We start from the raw sequence: 17,071 nt of genomic DNA on the forward strand, positions 1-17,071 counted from the left end.
AAACATCCATGATATACCAATATGGATGCTACAGAACTGTCAGCAGAGCTGACGTTCCTTTAACCGAAAATTAAAACCAAAATAATGCTTTTGAAAGCATCACATGAAGTAGACATGTCAGGCTTCTGGCTCCAAAAGTGAGCACTGTGGTGGATCTAAGTATAAACCCACATCCATGACTCACTTGGATGTAAGCCTAAAACCGTATGGATGACCACTTCTAAGTACGCTGTCCTGTGTTTACTATACTCATGCTCCCAAAAGTAATTTTACTCGTCCGAGTTTGCACAAAATAAAAGATAGTACAGAGCTTCATAGTCAACTACATCAGCGTCACTCACGCCTTCAAGGCGGCAGAACAAGGTTTTTGTTTGGATTGCTTCAAACGCGTCCATCAGAATAATTTCCTTTTGCAAGCATGAAAAAAGGTTGAAATCAAGAGAAGTCTAAACTACGTCAGTCCACGCTGAAAGTTCCTTTCCTTTTGGTCCTCCTATGTCTTCACATAGAGAGAAACCGCAAGAAGGGCTTGCAAACACATCTATCTACACCCATGGGCCATAACTAAGGACTCCAATGTAATGACCACGGTATGGATGTCAACCCTTGATAAAATGAGGAGACAAGTACTTGGCCATACCAAATCCATGAAAACTGTCGCACCCAAACAACTCTTGGAGCTTGCTGTCACATATTATCCGTCTCTTGTCAGCAGGATCCTGTTGACACAACAAAGAACACCATAAAATGTGGGTCAATGGCCAAATCAAGCAATTGTAGAACTACAAAAAATGGAAAGTGAACCAAGTCTGTTGCAGCGGAAATTCAACATAACCACAACGGTGCACAGGCGCAATTGTAAGATAAAATGATTATACACCTAAGAACTATAAGCTGTTACAATGACGAAATGGACCAAGGGATGCGTTGCATGTATGCGGATCTGATATAATTGGTGAAGAAGGGAAGGAAGCAGAAGTGCATGTGGAACTCAAACAGCATCTCTGAAGTTTGAGAGGAAGAAATCCACAAACAAACCTGCAGCTGGTTCCCCTTTATGTACTCCCAAATTCTCTTGGTCACTTCTGATCTTGAAAGTTCACTTTCGCCTGTACCAAGAAAATTTATAAGAGCCTCAGAGATAGGGTGAGGAGCCGTGAACCCACTTACTCTCGACTTCCCTTCTTCATTATCAGCGCCCTCTCTCTTCTCTGGCCTGGACCTCTTTGGCTTTGGCTCCTCTCCATCTATATCCATACCAACAACACACATCACCACCTTCCTGATACACAACAATGAGAAAAGACGATCTGACACAATTACCTGCTCCGGTGTTCTCCAGTGTAAAAATATGTCTAGCCAGTAATTTGTTCATCTTAAACATGTCCGTGGAATCACATCCCAGTAAAGATCTCAACTCATCATTGCAAACAATCTTACGCCTGTTTTCTGGGTCTTGTAAATTTTTCTCTCGAATATATACCCAGAGTTCCTTGACGACCTGTTTCAATAGTCACATTTGCATAATTCCCTGAGCCATGCAAGCATTAGACTCTACCCCAAGACAATTAAACAGTGTACCTGAGTCCGGGTCAGTTCTTTATCTCCTATTATAGCTCTGAGCTCTGGAGAGACCCCACACGTCTTATTAAGCCCACCTCCAGTTCTCTTCTTTTTCTCCTTTGGTTGACTGTGCATCAAGATCAAACACTAACATGAGAATGAAGATGCTATAATCAGCAGTAAATCATCTCTGTTATTAAGCATTCGACTCAAAATGTCTGGATGAACAAGACCATGAAGTAGCTCATAAACGCTTACAATGCTACACGAGACACTAAAAGAAATTACTTCATCCCTGGCTACTTGAACCCTCTTTTTCATACACCTGAACTTGCTATGCACCCAGTCACCCCTCCCTCAAATTTGGCAAATAAAAAAGTATTATTACCCATTGGAGCCACAATCACATGAAAATAAAATCCCTTTGTGATGTGATAACAGTGGTGGAGAACAAAAAATTATTAGTTGTGGCAGACTATTGACCATGAAGCAGTGGGCACGCTTCAAAAGGACAGAGTCAGCGCTTCACCTTCAGCAAAGATATGAGCCATCCGTCTAAGAAAAGGAACCAACAATTTTGCCGGAAGAGTTCAGACTTCAGAAACCTCACAAAAGGCCGTGCAGCAAAAGGTGCAAACTCAACAATTCTCAGCCTACTGCTAACAGTTAGTTATTCAGAAGCCTTGAATTGGAGTCAATATAAAGTTGAGGTTCTTGCTGTAGACTCAATCCACCTTCACTGTCCAGGACTTGAGAGAAAGGCTCTCGCATGTTACCATTGAGAAAGCAACCTAAAAGATAGCCAACCTGACACCAAGAAATGTTATATGCTATCGAGCTCATGATCTATACGCACAAGGATCCAAGAAAGGCCACTTTAACCTATAAAGAAGTTCAACCTATAGATGTATAGTAATCATTCACACGATAGTTGAACCATCAGAAACACAAAGCATGGAATGAATTTATCAGACTAACAATAATTCAAAAAAATCGTTCGAATCATTTTAACTGTTCCACAAGACATTAGTATGTACCATGCTAATTACACAATAAGAAGAATTCTAATCATATCTAAACTTACTCAAATTTGAAAGTGTTGCGAATCACGATAGGCGAATGCAACTAAGAACGCAGGAGGAGAACTTCAAGCAGCTGTATCAAGATTAGGTCACAGGACCGGTAGTGACGCAGCAAATGCATTAATTACTCATGCATTCACCACACACCCATTCAACCTTAATGCCTTACGTAAGCTTAACTCGTGAGGCCTTTGCAAGCCACAAAAGACTCGTTCTAATAAGCACAATCATTTCTATAAAAATAGTTGCATAGTCAAAAGCACAACCAGTTCCAAATATAGCTCATCTTTCTCATGCTTGCAAATTCTGAAATCTAATTGACAACTTTCTATCCTCCGCTTTCCAACCTGCACAATTCGGTCAAGGGTTCATTTCACAGGAAAATGCTCACACTGTTCCTGACATCATGGATACACTTTCATACAAACATGCATATTCAAACCAATCAAACTGTGGAATATCTATGAATGTGGTCTAAAGACCCTATCTTCATCTATGTAACTATGTTAGAGCGCATCAACACCAAGTCCAGCTACTGTTAGATGACCTACCCAGACTTCAAAATGTTCAGTTCAGGATGCAATAATCAAGATGTCAGAGGTAGGTAGGTAGATTCATTATCGTCCTCGGAGGTCAGATATGACCCATCAGACCGAAAAACAGACATACAAAAGCACTCCTCTAACAAAGAGGGTGTCAAATTTACAATGGCCAAGGCAAGTGTGGCAAGAAATAAAGTGAGGGGGAAGAAAAGTTGTTGGGGGTGTTTACAACAAAACTGCAACACATGTCGCTTATGTGATAAAGGTGGCTATGGGAAAAACGAAGAGGGGGGAGAGTATCCAAGAGAATACTATGGGGCTTTTTGTGCCTGAAATTCCTCAATGATGGCTCTACCACCACGGTAGACGGCCCATTTACCTACAACCCGTGCTTCTCTAAGTTCTCTTACTTTTTGCAACTCTTGTTTCTTCATTTTGAGTTGCATGGGCGTTAGAGCTTCATTGATCCAGATGGTTGTACCCTTTAGAAGGTGAGTTTGTTTTAGGAGTGTCGTGCAGTCCTCTTTGGTTTTGAAGACAAGGCTCCCTTGGTTGGTGCGGTGGTCACGGTGTACGCACTCGATGGTCGAGGTATCGAACTTGACGGGTTGGATGGCCTCGTGGAGCTTGACTAGTGTGTCAGGAAAGTGTAAGGTGCAACGGAATGAATGTTGTATTTTCTCAAGATTAGTGATCTTTATTGCTCAAGGTTCCTTTTAGTTCTTAGGGAAAAAGAGAGCTTTCCGTTTTTATGGAGAGTGCTATGATCACGAACAAAGTGAGTGGATTGTGCGTGCAAGTGAATGAGACTGAGAGAAGGAGAGAGAAGAGATACGACACCGAGAGGTTGTAAATACTAAAACCCTCCTCCGAAGGCCCCACTCTCGTCGGCGAGAGTGGTCTACTTTGATTGCACAAAGGTGTACAATGCGAATGCAATGGACTATGCTGATGACGACGACGGTGGTGACGACGACGACTTGATGGCTGAAATCTGAGATCTTCTAATTGCTGAGTTTCGGGACTGTTTCCGTGGCTGAAAATGACTGTTTTGGCTGCGTTTATATGGCTGAAAATGGGGGAACATCTGCAACCAACTTGGGGGCTGATCTGCTTCTGTGTCTAAGGCTGAAACTGTGTGTATCTGCGGCGGTTAGGGGCTGAAAACCAAAACGCTGCAGCAGAGCAAAAACGCTAGCAAAACGCTAGGGCTGATCTGGGGCAGAATTCGAAACGCTGATGATGCTGATTGAAAAACGCCAGGGCTGAATGGTGCTGGGGGGCGATCCTGCAAGGGATGGGGAATCTGGATCTATGGCGATGTAGCCATGCTAGAAAACGCCAGGGAAGGTGAGAGGTTGCGAGGCTAAGTGTTGAGGGAGGGGTACTGCTGAGAAGTTGCCTGTTGAGCGGGAAGCTCCTGCTGCCTCTTCTGCCAGCAAGTGCTAACTTGGGTTTGCTTATATATTAACTTAGCAAAATTACCCTACCTACTTTTGTTGGAAAGTCACTTAAAAATAATAAGTGAAAATAACAAAAATAGGAAAATAGGCTAAATGCACTGGAAAATTCCCCTGACTGAATCTGATGCATCCTTAAGGGAATACTGATGATCATGTTGTGTGCAACCAAAGGATATGCATACTGGGCATGCACGCCAGATCACTGCTAATCTAAACTGACTTGACTGACTGAACCCTGCTAAGGTATAGCTTGTCCACGAACACATAGGGTTGGGATGTGTCACGTGACTGAAAGTTGTTGCCCTCTTCCCACCAAGTGGAGGGCAAGCCACCAATGCAAACGGTCAATGCAAGACCTTCACGACGGCAGCGCTCCTGCAAACACTCCACTTTGAAGGAGACAGTGGCAACATTCTCTTGGATTTGAGTGACTAATGAGGCCACATTTTGGATAAATGTGTGCTCTACCTCCTTGGGTGTGCTCTACCTCCTTGGCCTTGGCTAAAATGCGATCTATGTCTGCTTGTTTCTGAGATTCGAGAGATTGGAATCAGGCTTCGAGGGCGGTGAGGTGCATTTTGAGCTCGGTATTCTCTACCTTCAACTCCTTGAGTTCGGCTTGGATGCGGTCCAGCGGATCCACCCGAGGAGGGACCACAAAAGAACGAGTACGTCTTGGTGTCGGGGGGGGGGGGGGCTCCTTTGCGTTCTGCCATCATGGAACCTACAGCACAGATTTTGTTGTGTGGGACTGTGTGCGCCCGTCGATTATCCCTTTACGCAGGAAACCTCCCTTGTGATTAAAAACTTGACTAGCTAGGATCTACCGATTACAGAGCAAGGAGGAATCGGAATATGCCAACTGCAGAGCGAGATACAGAGCGGAGTAGCGGGGTCGCGCACAGAGCGGGGTCGCAGAGCAGAGCTAGGTACATAGGGCGACCGCGGGTGCAGGGCTGCAAGTTGCCTTGGCGAGGTGGATGGGCGAGCTATCAAACAGCCATGTAAAGCCAGGTGCCGCCCTCGCACCCAGCGGCTGCTTCTGCAGGCAAGGTTAGGGTTCGACGAGAGAGAAGGGCTGCTGCAGGGTTAGGGTGAGAGAGAGAGAGAGAGGGGAAGCAGCTACTGTTAGATGACCTACCCAGGCTTCAAAATGTTCAATATGTTTCGTTCAGGATGCAATAATCAAGATGTGTGTGTGTGTGTGTGTGTGTGTGTGTGTGTGAGAGAGAGAGAGAGAACATCTCTAATCAAGGATTAATCACCTAGGCAACTAATCGACAGAGATTATACAACTTGAAACTCTAATTGTCTAGACTTGTCTTGGGCTAAAACGTAGAGTCAATGCTCAACTAGTGTAGAGACCATCAGCAAGAAAAGTGACACTCTCAAGTCTGAAAATTTCAAATTCACATGAGCTATTATTAACTGCCTAACATCTGCAGGAACAATGTGCATACATTCATGTACGTGTATTTGTGTGTGCGTATAAACTATTGAATACGGTATGGGAATATTGATAAATACACGTTTGAAATGCAACCTTGCTATAAGAGCAGCTCAAAATCAACCATTGATATCAACCACTCTTGGCAAGCAATTACAAAGAAAATTATACGACGACATCTTTCTCTTAAGTTTCACAAAAAAAAACTCTGACATGATGAAACCCATTACATAACCAGATAAGATTCACCTTTAAAGCAAGTGCAAGATATATATGCACAACGATGTGTGTATGCAAGGAAAAGCCCCGTTATAAGAAAGCAACATTTCATAAAACCCCTCCATCAGCCTTATGGGGAAGCCTTTATAGAAGAGGTAAGTTTCTAGGCTCTCATGCCTTAGCTCCATCATGTCTTCCTTATGCATGCCAAGGTATCAATGTATGCTCCTACACACATGCACCACCACGCACACAATTAATACATTTGCCAATTTTCCACATTCCTTATAACACCTTGAAGTCCTCGAAAATTTGATCCACTCTTCATCATCACATTTCCCATATCCTTTCAAAGTTGGTCGGCTTCCAAACATTGAGTAGGTATAACTCATTGAGTTAATTCGTGCATCAAAAACCAACACCGTTAGTTTTGCTAATGATGGCTCCAGCACCTTCTTTTCACAGTGTAGTTTGCAAAACATGAAGAATGTTGCGAATGGAAATCGGCACTATAAAGAGAAAGAGAGGAAAGAGAACCCTTACACTTCCTCTATATACCTTCATAAGTTATGAATAGTTTGAACCCTTACACTTCCTCTCTATGCTATTAATTTAAATTGCAAATGCCTTCCTCAACTTCAAGAAGTTCAATTTGCAAGTAATGATTCAAGAAGAGACCTTTTTCATACATCTACAATTTGCTCTAAGATTATGATGCATATACCTAGATGAATCCAAGATAAGCCCAAATTCACCCTTAAGGAAAGTGCAAGGTAGTTTAACTCGTGTTACAATTTGAAAGTAAAGAAGCGCAACTTTCTTCCACTTCCTTATCTAAACTACAATCCACTAATCATGAAATCACATTAAATTTCAAAATTAATTGTAAATTGCATGCATAAATGACATATTTCTCTTCACTTGCTACTAGGTAATATACACTATTTATAGAGCAGTTCCAGTCTACATTGTCAAGTTGCAAGAGTGGACTAAATGTTGCTAAATGGACTATTTTCTTATTTTCTAAGGAATTTCTATTCAATAAAATTAGGATATCTAGATATGTACACTTGAATTGTTAAAGTTAGAAATTGTAGATCTACTGGATCAGAACGGACAACTCTGATGTGTCATATGACGGGTGACATTGAGCATCATGAAGAAGTTGTTCCGCAAGTTTGGTAGGAGAGACCGGGAAATGAGTATTCCTAATGCATCACGGGATATGTGACGAGAGCATTGGATAGGAAAAATTTCATTGGTTTGGGACTACACATAAAGACGACGCAGAAATAAAGATGGGTTTTGAGAAACTTTTTCTAGAAAAACACGATATAAAACCCTAATTGTCATTTGCAGATTTACATGCATATACCTAGATAAATCCACGAAAAGCCCATATTATCTTATGAAGAAAAAGTGCAAGTTTATCATGTAAAGGAGAGTGCGTCTTATAGATATGCTAGTCACCCACAAGACCGTACCAACAGTTTTCATCATGCATAGTAAAAAGTAAACATTCTTACATCCCTACCATTAGTCACATCGAGGCAAAATAGGAACGGAGAACAAGGAACAGAAAAACTGCAATGAATAGCCATACCCTGGAATGAATAGCAATACCCTGTAGCTATATACTCACAATAGCTTCCTGAATGGGAGGGGAAATAGGAATGGGGAACAAGGAAAACAAACCAAAAATGACCACTCATTGTGGCCGTGCTCCCCAAAAACATTATCCACATCCAACACAGGTGTGAACCTTGAATTTTTCCTAATTTCCAACCCTAAGATAATACTAGCTACCTCTAGTTGTTGAACTATGCATTCAAGAAGCTAAGGGATGCAAGAAAGTATGGATGGTGTGAAACACGTGACGGATAAGACCACAACCAGCGCTCATAAGAAGAAATTCTCTTTGTATCATTTTATTGAATATGAGATCTTGCTTAATAAGCGGATCACACATAAGGAGACAACCGTTGGAACCCCCTCTTAAGTCATATAATCGGAAAAGGATGTCTGTATTGAATCCTAAAGCACACTAACTTTACCTTGATTTACTACCAATCACTAAGAAGTTAGATTACTACTCCATTAAGAGAGAGAGAGAGAGAAGTGTTTGAAAATATAAAAGCTTTTGAGATACTTTTTTACCAAATGAAGCATCAGAAAATGCACATCCAGAACTAAGCCTTTCCACACACACTGAACGGTAGTGTGCCTCCTTGCTATAAATAATACGATAACTCAGGAAGCACAGACTACAACATACATGTATCTTTCTTGCAAATGTCCAGAGAACTAGCAATGCAATTTGTTGGCTTCTTGCAATCTATAAGCTTAGAATCTAGAAGATGATGTTGAAAAAGATATTTCACAATACTAAGAATCTTGCGTCAATACCTAGCTACATCGGTTGCCTCATGTACTCCCCTTGAATTGCAACCTGAATGAGGGTCGTGGGCTATCATACTAAGCCAATAAATCCATAATAATTAAGAGCAATGGTGATGCAGCATGTTAAGAATGATATGATAACTGGAAATGACCAAGCTCAACAGCGCCACACTATAATTTACCAAAATGTGATGTCAGCTGTATAGATTTAGCGGTGTCCTAACAAAAGAAATAGTTCTAGCCAAGCACCACAAACCAAGGTAACTCTCACCTTCAAGATAACAAATTTGTAATGCAGTATACCTAGATGAATCCAGGAAAAGCCTAGATTCGCCCAGGAAAGTGCAAGACAGTCACCCATGAGATAACAAATCTGCAATGCAATACCCCTTCTAAAGACCAACTCTACTTATTTTAGTTTTGGAAATAGTGGGTGTGCTACTTAAAGAAAATTAGTGTTTCCATCACTCTCACATCAAGTTTTTCGGACATTATATATCACACATTATTAACTGCAAAAGAATAAACAAATTGACTGGTTTAATCCAGACAAAGTAGAAACATATACCCATCTTTGTCTGCCTTTTTCGACTTGCTCTGCGATACACGCTTAGGCTCAGGCTCCGGCTGCACCGAAGTTTCTTCCTCAGCATCCCCCTCCTCCTCTACTACTTGCGGAGCAGAAAAACTTGGTGTATAATAATGGGGTTGCAGGAATGGCTGGTGCTGCTGTTGCTGCTGAAGGCTGTGGATGTATTGCTGTTGGGTTTGCAAGTAAATGTGATGTTGGTGCTGCTGGTGTTGCTGCTGTTGGGCCTGCAGGTAAAGGTCCACCTGCTCTCTGATGAATGCCTTCTTATCTGTTAAATCTGTGCCAAGATCCTCCTCAAGCTGCCTCCTTATTGCAGCTGTGGTGGTTGTCGAGAGATCTGCACTCTGCAGAACAGAAATTATCCTCATCACAATCTCCTCATCAGACACCATCATTTCTTAATTCTCTGAAAAATCCTCTTCGCTGAATGACTAGAAGTTGACTGAGCACCCGGATGCAAGAATTCGGGAGAAAAAAGCGCAGTGCCCACGAATCTAGGGTTGCAACAGAAACGGAGGCCAGCCGAAAATTGGGGTTTTCCCTGAAACGCAGCACTCGAAGATTATGGCAAATAACGACAGTGACGCCAGCTCGTAAGAAATCCCAAACATTCAGAAACCCTAACCGGGCTCGAAACTTCAAACTAGAACAGTGAAGCCTGAAACTGGTATCCACGAGCTATGCAAGTGAATTTGGAGGTCCAGCACAAGCAAACAGCAGAAGGGTACCAAGATCGTAGCAGGCTTTCAAAGCTCCAACACGGAAAGCCTGAGAAGGGGAAAGCTGGGGGTATGGAGACGCTTGCCAGGGGGAGCCCAGCGCAGGATTCCTGCACTGGAAATTAGGGTTTCGACAGCACAACACAGATTTGCAGCATCAGCTATATTCGCTGCAAAAGAGAAGCTAAGCTTAACCCTGCGGTGAAGGAACCAAAGAACAAATGTGTGTGATCGCCTAACCAAGTTTCTGCCCCCATTGGTTCTGCACATTTGCATTCACACATCCCCAATTTAACATTATCCCCAGCATCCACACTTTCATAGTCACAATCTTTATGTCCTCTTCTGAGAGAGCCTAATAAGAGTCTTTTGACATGCATTCGATGGGATTCAAGGGTCACGACACTAAGCCTTAGCATCCATTTTCAAAAGAGTTGAACCATCATCGTCGACTACGATGTGGATGCATTCTCCCTCATACAAAACTGTCAATTTGCTCGTGATCGCTCATGTGATGGCGTAGGCTCATGGTTTGCAGAACCAAAACCCTAAATTTGCCGAACCAAGTAATAGTAAGTATGCTAATTTTTCATTCCTCCCCGCATAGGTGAATGCAAGGTAGAAACTGAGTTAGAAAATTGTATGGTTAAGAACTTCATGGGCAATTCCGGTAACAATGGAATCGTTTCCCTACTTACCCTTGAAATTCCTCCTCCATTGTGGATGAACGAGACAGGAATGTTGGAAGAGAGTTTATTCAAAATGTCCATCAGTCAAAACTGGCAAATTTATTACAGACTTAAAGTGGATTTAAAGCAAAAAAAATCACAAGAAAAATGATTGAACAAAGTCCATGCACTTTAAAGTACACATAGGAGGGTCTTTTTTTTAAGCTTGCCCCCATATGAGTTGCTTGAAATATTAGATTCAATATTAATATGCCATTTTTGTAAGTTGGCCATATCATGGTGATGACAATCCATTTCAAAGGCTCTTCAATGGAACTCTCAAAGTGTTGTGGTTGGTTTGTTTATGTGACTTTATTATAGTAGAGTTGTTGATGTATACAAAATGTGAACCTTCTTTTGCATTTGACAAGTGGCATGTATGGTTGTGCACTGGTGTAGAAGTAATAAGTTCTCAGTGAAAGGCCTTGTGTAGTGATTTTATGACCAATGGAAATCACAAGATCTAGGTCTTTAAACTAGATAGGTGCATCAAGAGCAGGGAACAGAGAGGTGTCACAATTCATCTTCAATGGCATGAAGTGTTTTGATTCGCTCATCCACAAAGGAATGTGTGACATGCTAGCATTAAGAACCTTGTGAGCAAACCCCCAAAGATTACAAATTATCTAACAAATAAATGGTGTTTACCATCACACAATCTACAACATGTTCAAGTAGGCTTGGGTTTTATTGCCTTGTTTTCCAAAAATAGAGGACAATCTAAGGTATACTTGTATTTACCAACCACTCGTGAAACCACTTTCATATCATTTAAGGATATCTTGAAGGTGTTTTTCGTAATTCCTATTACCAATGTTGTGAGAGATGGACACTCACTATGACATCACAATGTGTAACATACATGTTAGAAGGACCTTGGATCTTTGTGTCCAATTCAACGTTGTTTATCTATTGCAATGAGTGACCATAGCGATAGTAGTCAAGGAAAGCAGCATTGAAGAGATTCACTTGGAAGAAGGCATTGGGCTACGCATCAACTTTAGCCACAAATTGGTGCCTTCATCATATTAGGGACATTCTCCATATTAAACTCGCTTTGAGTTAAACATGGTGTGTAGCACTTCAAATCAAGTTGCTGCAGCATTTAATGGCTTCGAATAAAAAGTAATGGTATATTTGAGAGTCAAATAAACAATTTCAAAAGCATAAATTCATGATTAAATTTATAAAGCATGTATTAGAATGTGATGAAGATGGACTTGTCTTCTTGCTAGATTATGGTTGTTAAAGATTGTCAAGTGAAACAACTCAAATTCAAAGTGTCTCAAATCTTTAATTTGATAAGTCAAAGTTACTTGCTCGGGCAATAAAGTGTTATTTGATCACTCAAAGATATTTCTATGTGATTAAAATGCAAGTTTTAGGCTTGTCAAGTAGTTTTCCCTATCTATGCAAGAGAGACTGGTTTCAACCATTTTTTGTAATTTTCCCTATCTACGGGAGAGAGAGTGGTTCCAACCATTTTTTGGAGCATTCGAACTTAGTATACAACACGCTAAGTCGAGTTGATGTAAGATTTTATGGCATCGAGTAAAAAGTGAAGAGATGTTTGAGAGCCGTTTAATTAAGTTTAGGAGCATAAAGCCATAATCAAATTTATAAACCATGTATTGAAACATAAAAAACTTGGGCGTGCCTTCTTCCTAGGTTATGGTTGTTAAAGATTGTCAAGTACTACATGAAACATTGCAAATTCAAATTTTTATTGAATCTTCTATTTGGTAAGTCAAATTAGTGTCATTTGATCACTAAAAAATGTTTCCATGGGATTAAAATACAAGTTTGAGCTCACCAAGCAATTTTCTCATTATACACTAGAGAATTTTCTCATTATACACTAGAGAGAGTGGTCCCAACATTTTTTGAAAAACATTTCCCATATGAATGACCTTGAAACAATATTCATAGCTTCAAAACACCCTTATAATGGACGAGTGCAAGTTGGAAGATGCCAAAGCCATTAACAGTCTTCACTACTGATGGGAAATCTTTTATGGAATTTGGTGTATGTTTTGTGGATCAAAATAGCTTAACAAAATCACAAATTTTGTGTACTTGGGAAGAGTAGTGCGAGAATTTCACGAAGCAAAGGACCAAGGCAAAGGCTAAGGAATAAGGGAAGAAAGCTTTATAATCCTTCCACATCAAGTCACTTTGTTCACTTGGATTCCACAACATGATGCAGTTAAAAAGCCTACAGCGAAGAAGGCACAAGACAAGAGAAAGGGAAAACAAAAAAGATGAAGCCCTAAAAGGGGGAAAAGGGAGAATAAGCGGGGAAGGGAGGGATTAGACCCCAATTCTAGAAGATGGAATTAATTTTCTATTTTTAGCAGATTCTTCTTCATAAAATGAGTGCTAATTGCTCTTAGTGGCTTACTTTGGCATCCACTATGCCTCTATAGGTAATGGTGTGCTTATAGGAGTCTTAAAGCACTCGAAGAGCTCTATTCTTCCTCTTGTATATATTCTTATTAGGTCCATTGTGGTGGCAAGAGGATGTAGAAGGATTCCTAGCCAACCAGATTGCTCATTTTGCATAGCTCAATACTCATCACAGACTTATCATCCAAACCTCACCTCTTTTGCTCTCCACAAGACTACTTACTTCATGAAATCAAATGCCTTTGGGAGTGAGCTTGGGATTTCAATTGTGTTAGTTACTCACAACAAATTTAGTTGTGTAGCAATAGAGTGTCTTCAAAAGGGAGGCATACCTTTGAAAATCTAATACTTAATATTGTATCAATTATCCATTCATTCATTTCTTTCTTGTTTAATTAAGCCTCATTTTCGTAATTATCAATTCCACGATTCTCATAAGTAATTTAACTAGCATCCAGATTGGTTTCATTTGTATAAAAGCCTAGGTATTTCTTTGAATCAAAGCAGGAAGCACTCAAATGGGATAGATCATGAAAGGGGACTCTCACCATAATCTCCATGGATATGGTGGAGTGCCTATGGAGGGTAATATATACACACTTTTGTGAGCAAAGGTAAGTGATGAAGATATACTTTAAATCAATTAGGTTCCAAGATGGAAGCTTGGACTCGTAAAGCAAATCTTGAGCTAAGCAAGTAATCAATAGTTCCACAACAACATTGCACTCAATGGGAGAAAACTCACATAATAGCATTAAGAAATGACTCTCCTTTTATAGGAGCACTAGACAAAATACATGGCAGGTGGGATTATTCCATCTTCTCTAAACAACTCTAAACCTTTTCTCTACAACAACCCCCCTCAAAGTTTAGAACTTCGCACATCCATGTCCTATACTCTTACTTGAGTAACCCAACTACGACGCCTCAGGTTCCTTCATTCAAACATTGACTAGCCCAAACCTTGACAAACACATACATATCACAAATTTTTATTGAATCTTCTATTTTTAAAGTCAAATTTACTCGTTCAAGTGATAAAGTGTCATTTGATCACAGAAAAATGTTTCCATGGGATTAAAATACAAGTTTGAGCTCACCAAGTAATTTTCTCATTATACACTAGAGAGAGTGGTTCCAACATGTCATAAAATCAAATATCTAATCAACCCAAATGATTTTCTCATATTAAATTGATCTTTTAATGTGGGACAATAAATAGGAACAAGGGTTAGGGTATAGACATGTGCTTACAGATCTATCTCACCACAGGGCCAATGGTAAAGGGGTCCAAATGAGAGATGATATGTCAAAGAGCAAGGCTAGCCAATGGAGCTTAAAAGACCTTAGTGTTAGCTTCATTAAATACCTCCAAAGGTTAGTGTTAAAAGTCCTTTGACCTTAGGTAAGATAGGGCTGAGCTCGAGGCGAGAACTCGGCCCAAGCTTGAGGTGCTTGATGACTAAGGTGCTTCAGCTACTTGTCGTGCTTGTTGTGTCATAATAACTAATATCTAATTCTCCTGAATGATTTTCTCATGTTAAATCGATCATTTAATATGGGGAAGTACCAGGGGACAAAAAGCTAGAATATTGGTTAAGCTGGCAGACCGACCAACCACACTAGGGATCCAAAGGAGGGAAAATAGGGATCCAAAGGGGGGGGCCATCTGCAAAAGAGCAATGTGCAACAATGGGCTTCAAATGCCCTAAGGTTCAGCCCATTGAGACTTCCAAAGTGCTAAGGTTCCAATTTTCAGTGTAAAGTCCAATGGTCAATGCTTAGGAAAATTGGATGCTTTGTAGTGTGCAAAAAGTCTTCAAAGACTCCTAAAGAGGAGGGGGCGAGCCTTGTAAGTAGGGGATGAGAGAGAAAAACACACACACACACTCACGCAAGCCCCTTTACACAAAGGGCATAATGGACACATGTCAGCTCCCTAGCCCAATTGCCCACAAGGTGCATTCAAATCCTATTGGATGGCCATAGAGGTGGAACAATGAGAATTAGGCTAGAGTAAATCTAGTTTAATTCATTTAAAAACACTTAATAAAAGAACCAATAAGAATTAAGCTCTCTAGAAGACTATTGGACAGTCTCTCAAGGGGTCCCAATAAGCATTCAACGGCCCAATGGCTTGCCTACGTCCTATTGGCCAGAGGACAAAGGGATCCAATGAGAGTTTAATTGCAATATTTAATTACCTAAAGCTCTCACAAAAGGGTAAAGGGGGACACATGTGACAAGGCTATCACTTATGCTTCTCAATTATGATTGGCTAAGCTTTGCAGGGTCCAATGGGGTGCCAACATGAGTAAATTGCAAGAGGGGTCGACCAAGAGAGAGGGGGGGCTGATTTTGGCAAGGCATTATCACACACACACTCACACGATCTCATGTGAAGTAAGAAGACTCTCTCTCTCCTTCTCAAGCTTTAATGGAAAGCTCATCACCTACTCCAAGCTTGTGAGAAGGGAGGCCTAACCAACAACTCTTGGCTTTGTAATGCAAATCCAACCAAGAACCAAGCTCCAATGCATGCTCATCTCCTCTACCATGCTAATTACTAAGCTATGCTAAGCTATTATGAGTGATTAGGTGAGGAGATATACTTCTTTTTTGTAAGACTAATCCTTCTTCCCCTCAATCTACTCTCATACCCCGCTAGCTCTCACCATCTTCAAAGGTGTGTGAGGTCTTGGGTCTGAGATCGTGAGGGAATTTATGTTGTGTTTTATAAGTGAGTGCATGGTGCTTGAAGCTTCCGTCTTCATTGCACCATCAAGTTATTGAAGGAACACAAAGTATTGTATTGTAAAATGTATCCCTTGATGGGGGAAACCTATAATACAAAGCCGTTTGGAGTGGGGACCGGCTCCATGTAAATACGGTCCTCAACTGTTGTCAACAGCTTAATTTCTCTCTTTTTTGAAGTATTGTTCATGCCTATCTAACTAGGTGTTATGCTTTTTGTTGCTCTTTACATCCAAGCACTCTTGCTATGCTCATTAGGAATCTATTCTAATGAAATGCTCACTATGTCTATGCTATTTTCGCTACACACAAGTTACCAGGCCATTAAATGTTACATGTTGACTAAGATGCTTGAGGTGCTTGTCATGTTTTGGAGCTTGAGATGCTTGTGGGAACATGACCCAAGCTTGAGGTGCTTTGTCATGCTTGCTAACTAAAGTGCTTGAGGGTAAGGTATTCCACAAAAGTCAACAACTATCTCTACAAGGAGGGGGCGAGCCCTACAAGAGGGGGCTAGATAGAGAACACACACACCCTTACACAAGGCAATCTTGGTACAAAGAAAGCAAAAAGGACACTTGTCAAGCTCCTCCTCATGTTTCCCTCATGGTGTGCCTAAAGCCTATTGGTTGGCCTCCTGCCTCTTGCTTGTGATTGGCTAGGCCTGGAGGGGTCCAATGAGCTTCAAGCATGAGCAACAAGGGGGGGTCGACCAAGGAAGCTAGGGGCATGCTTGGGGGTATACTCTCCCACACACTCACACACACTCGCACACACTCTCATTGTGTGAAGTGCAAAGTGCAAGAGCTCCATCTCCTTCTCCAAGATAGTAGAGAAGTAGAGAGCCTACACCAACACTCTTGGCTATGGAGTGCAAATCCAACCAAGAGCTATGCTTCAATGCTTAAGATTGCCATATTCTCCATCTCCATTACTATGCTATTATGTATGCTAGCCAGAAGAGAGATGATAAGTGAGGAACTAATTCTTTCTCCTATGAAATGTTTCTTCTTCCTCTTCCCTACCCTCATTCCCTGCTAGCTCTCTGCACCTTTGAAGGTGTTTGAGGCCTTGAGACTGAGGCTTGGGATAGTTAATGCTTTCTACAAAGTTTATGTTATACTCATGATGCATGAAGCTTTCCATCTTCATTGCA

General features: G+C 41.0%; 1 protein-coding gene across 1 annotated transcript; it reads right to left on the reverse strand.

Annotated features, from left to right (window-relative positions):
- Positions 1-252: 252 nt before the first annotated feature.
- On the reverse strand, positions 253-10,337 carry LOC147465776 (uncharacterized). The gene is made up of 6 exons (XM_086521684.1): positions 9,934-10,337; positions 9,285-9,849; positions 1,582-1,690; positions 1,324-1,501; positions 1,039-1,247; positions 253-719 (listed from the first exon to the last, which is right to left on the reverse strand). Exons 2-6 carry the CDS (start codon positions 9,701-9,703, stop codon positions 600-602), a joined length of 1,035 nt encoding a protein of 344 aa, XP_086377810.1. The 5' UTR covers positions 9,704-9,849; positions 9,934-10,337; the 3' UTR covers positions 253-599.
- Positions 10,338-17,071: the final 6,734 nt, after the last annotated feature.

Source organism: Adiantum capillus-veneris, chromosome 1, assembly GCF_014529385.1.
Source record: "Adiantum capillus-veneris isolate H3 chromosome 1, ASM1452938v2, whole genome shotgun sequence".
Taxonomy (NCBI): domain Eukaryota; kingdom Viridiplantae; phylum Streptophyta; class Polypodiopsida; order Polypodiales; family Pteridaceae; genus Adiantum; species Adiantum capillus-veneris.

Coding starts and splice junctions, on each gene's coding strand:
- LOC147465776 (XM_086521684.1), bottom strand. CDS start 9,703: ATGATGGTGTCTGATGAGGAGATTGTGATGAGGATAATTTCTGTTCTG. Junction 1,691..9,284: donor AAAAAGGCAGACAAAGATGG/GTATATGTTTCT, acceptor CTTGATGCACAG/TCAACCAAAGGAGAAAAAGA. Junction 1,502..1,581: donor AAGAACTGACCCGGACTCAG/GTACACTGTTTA, acceptor CTATTGAAACAG/GTCGTCAAGGAACTCTGGGT.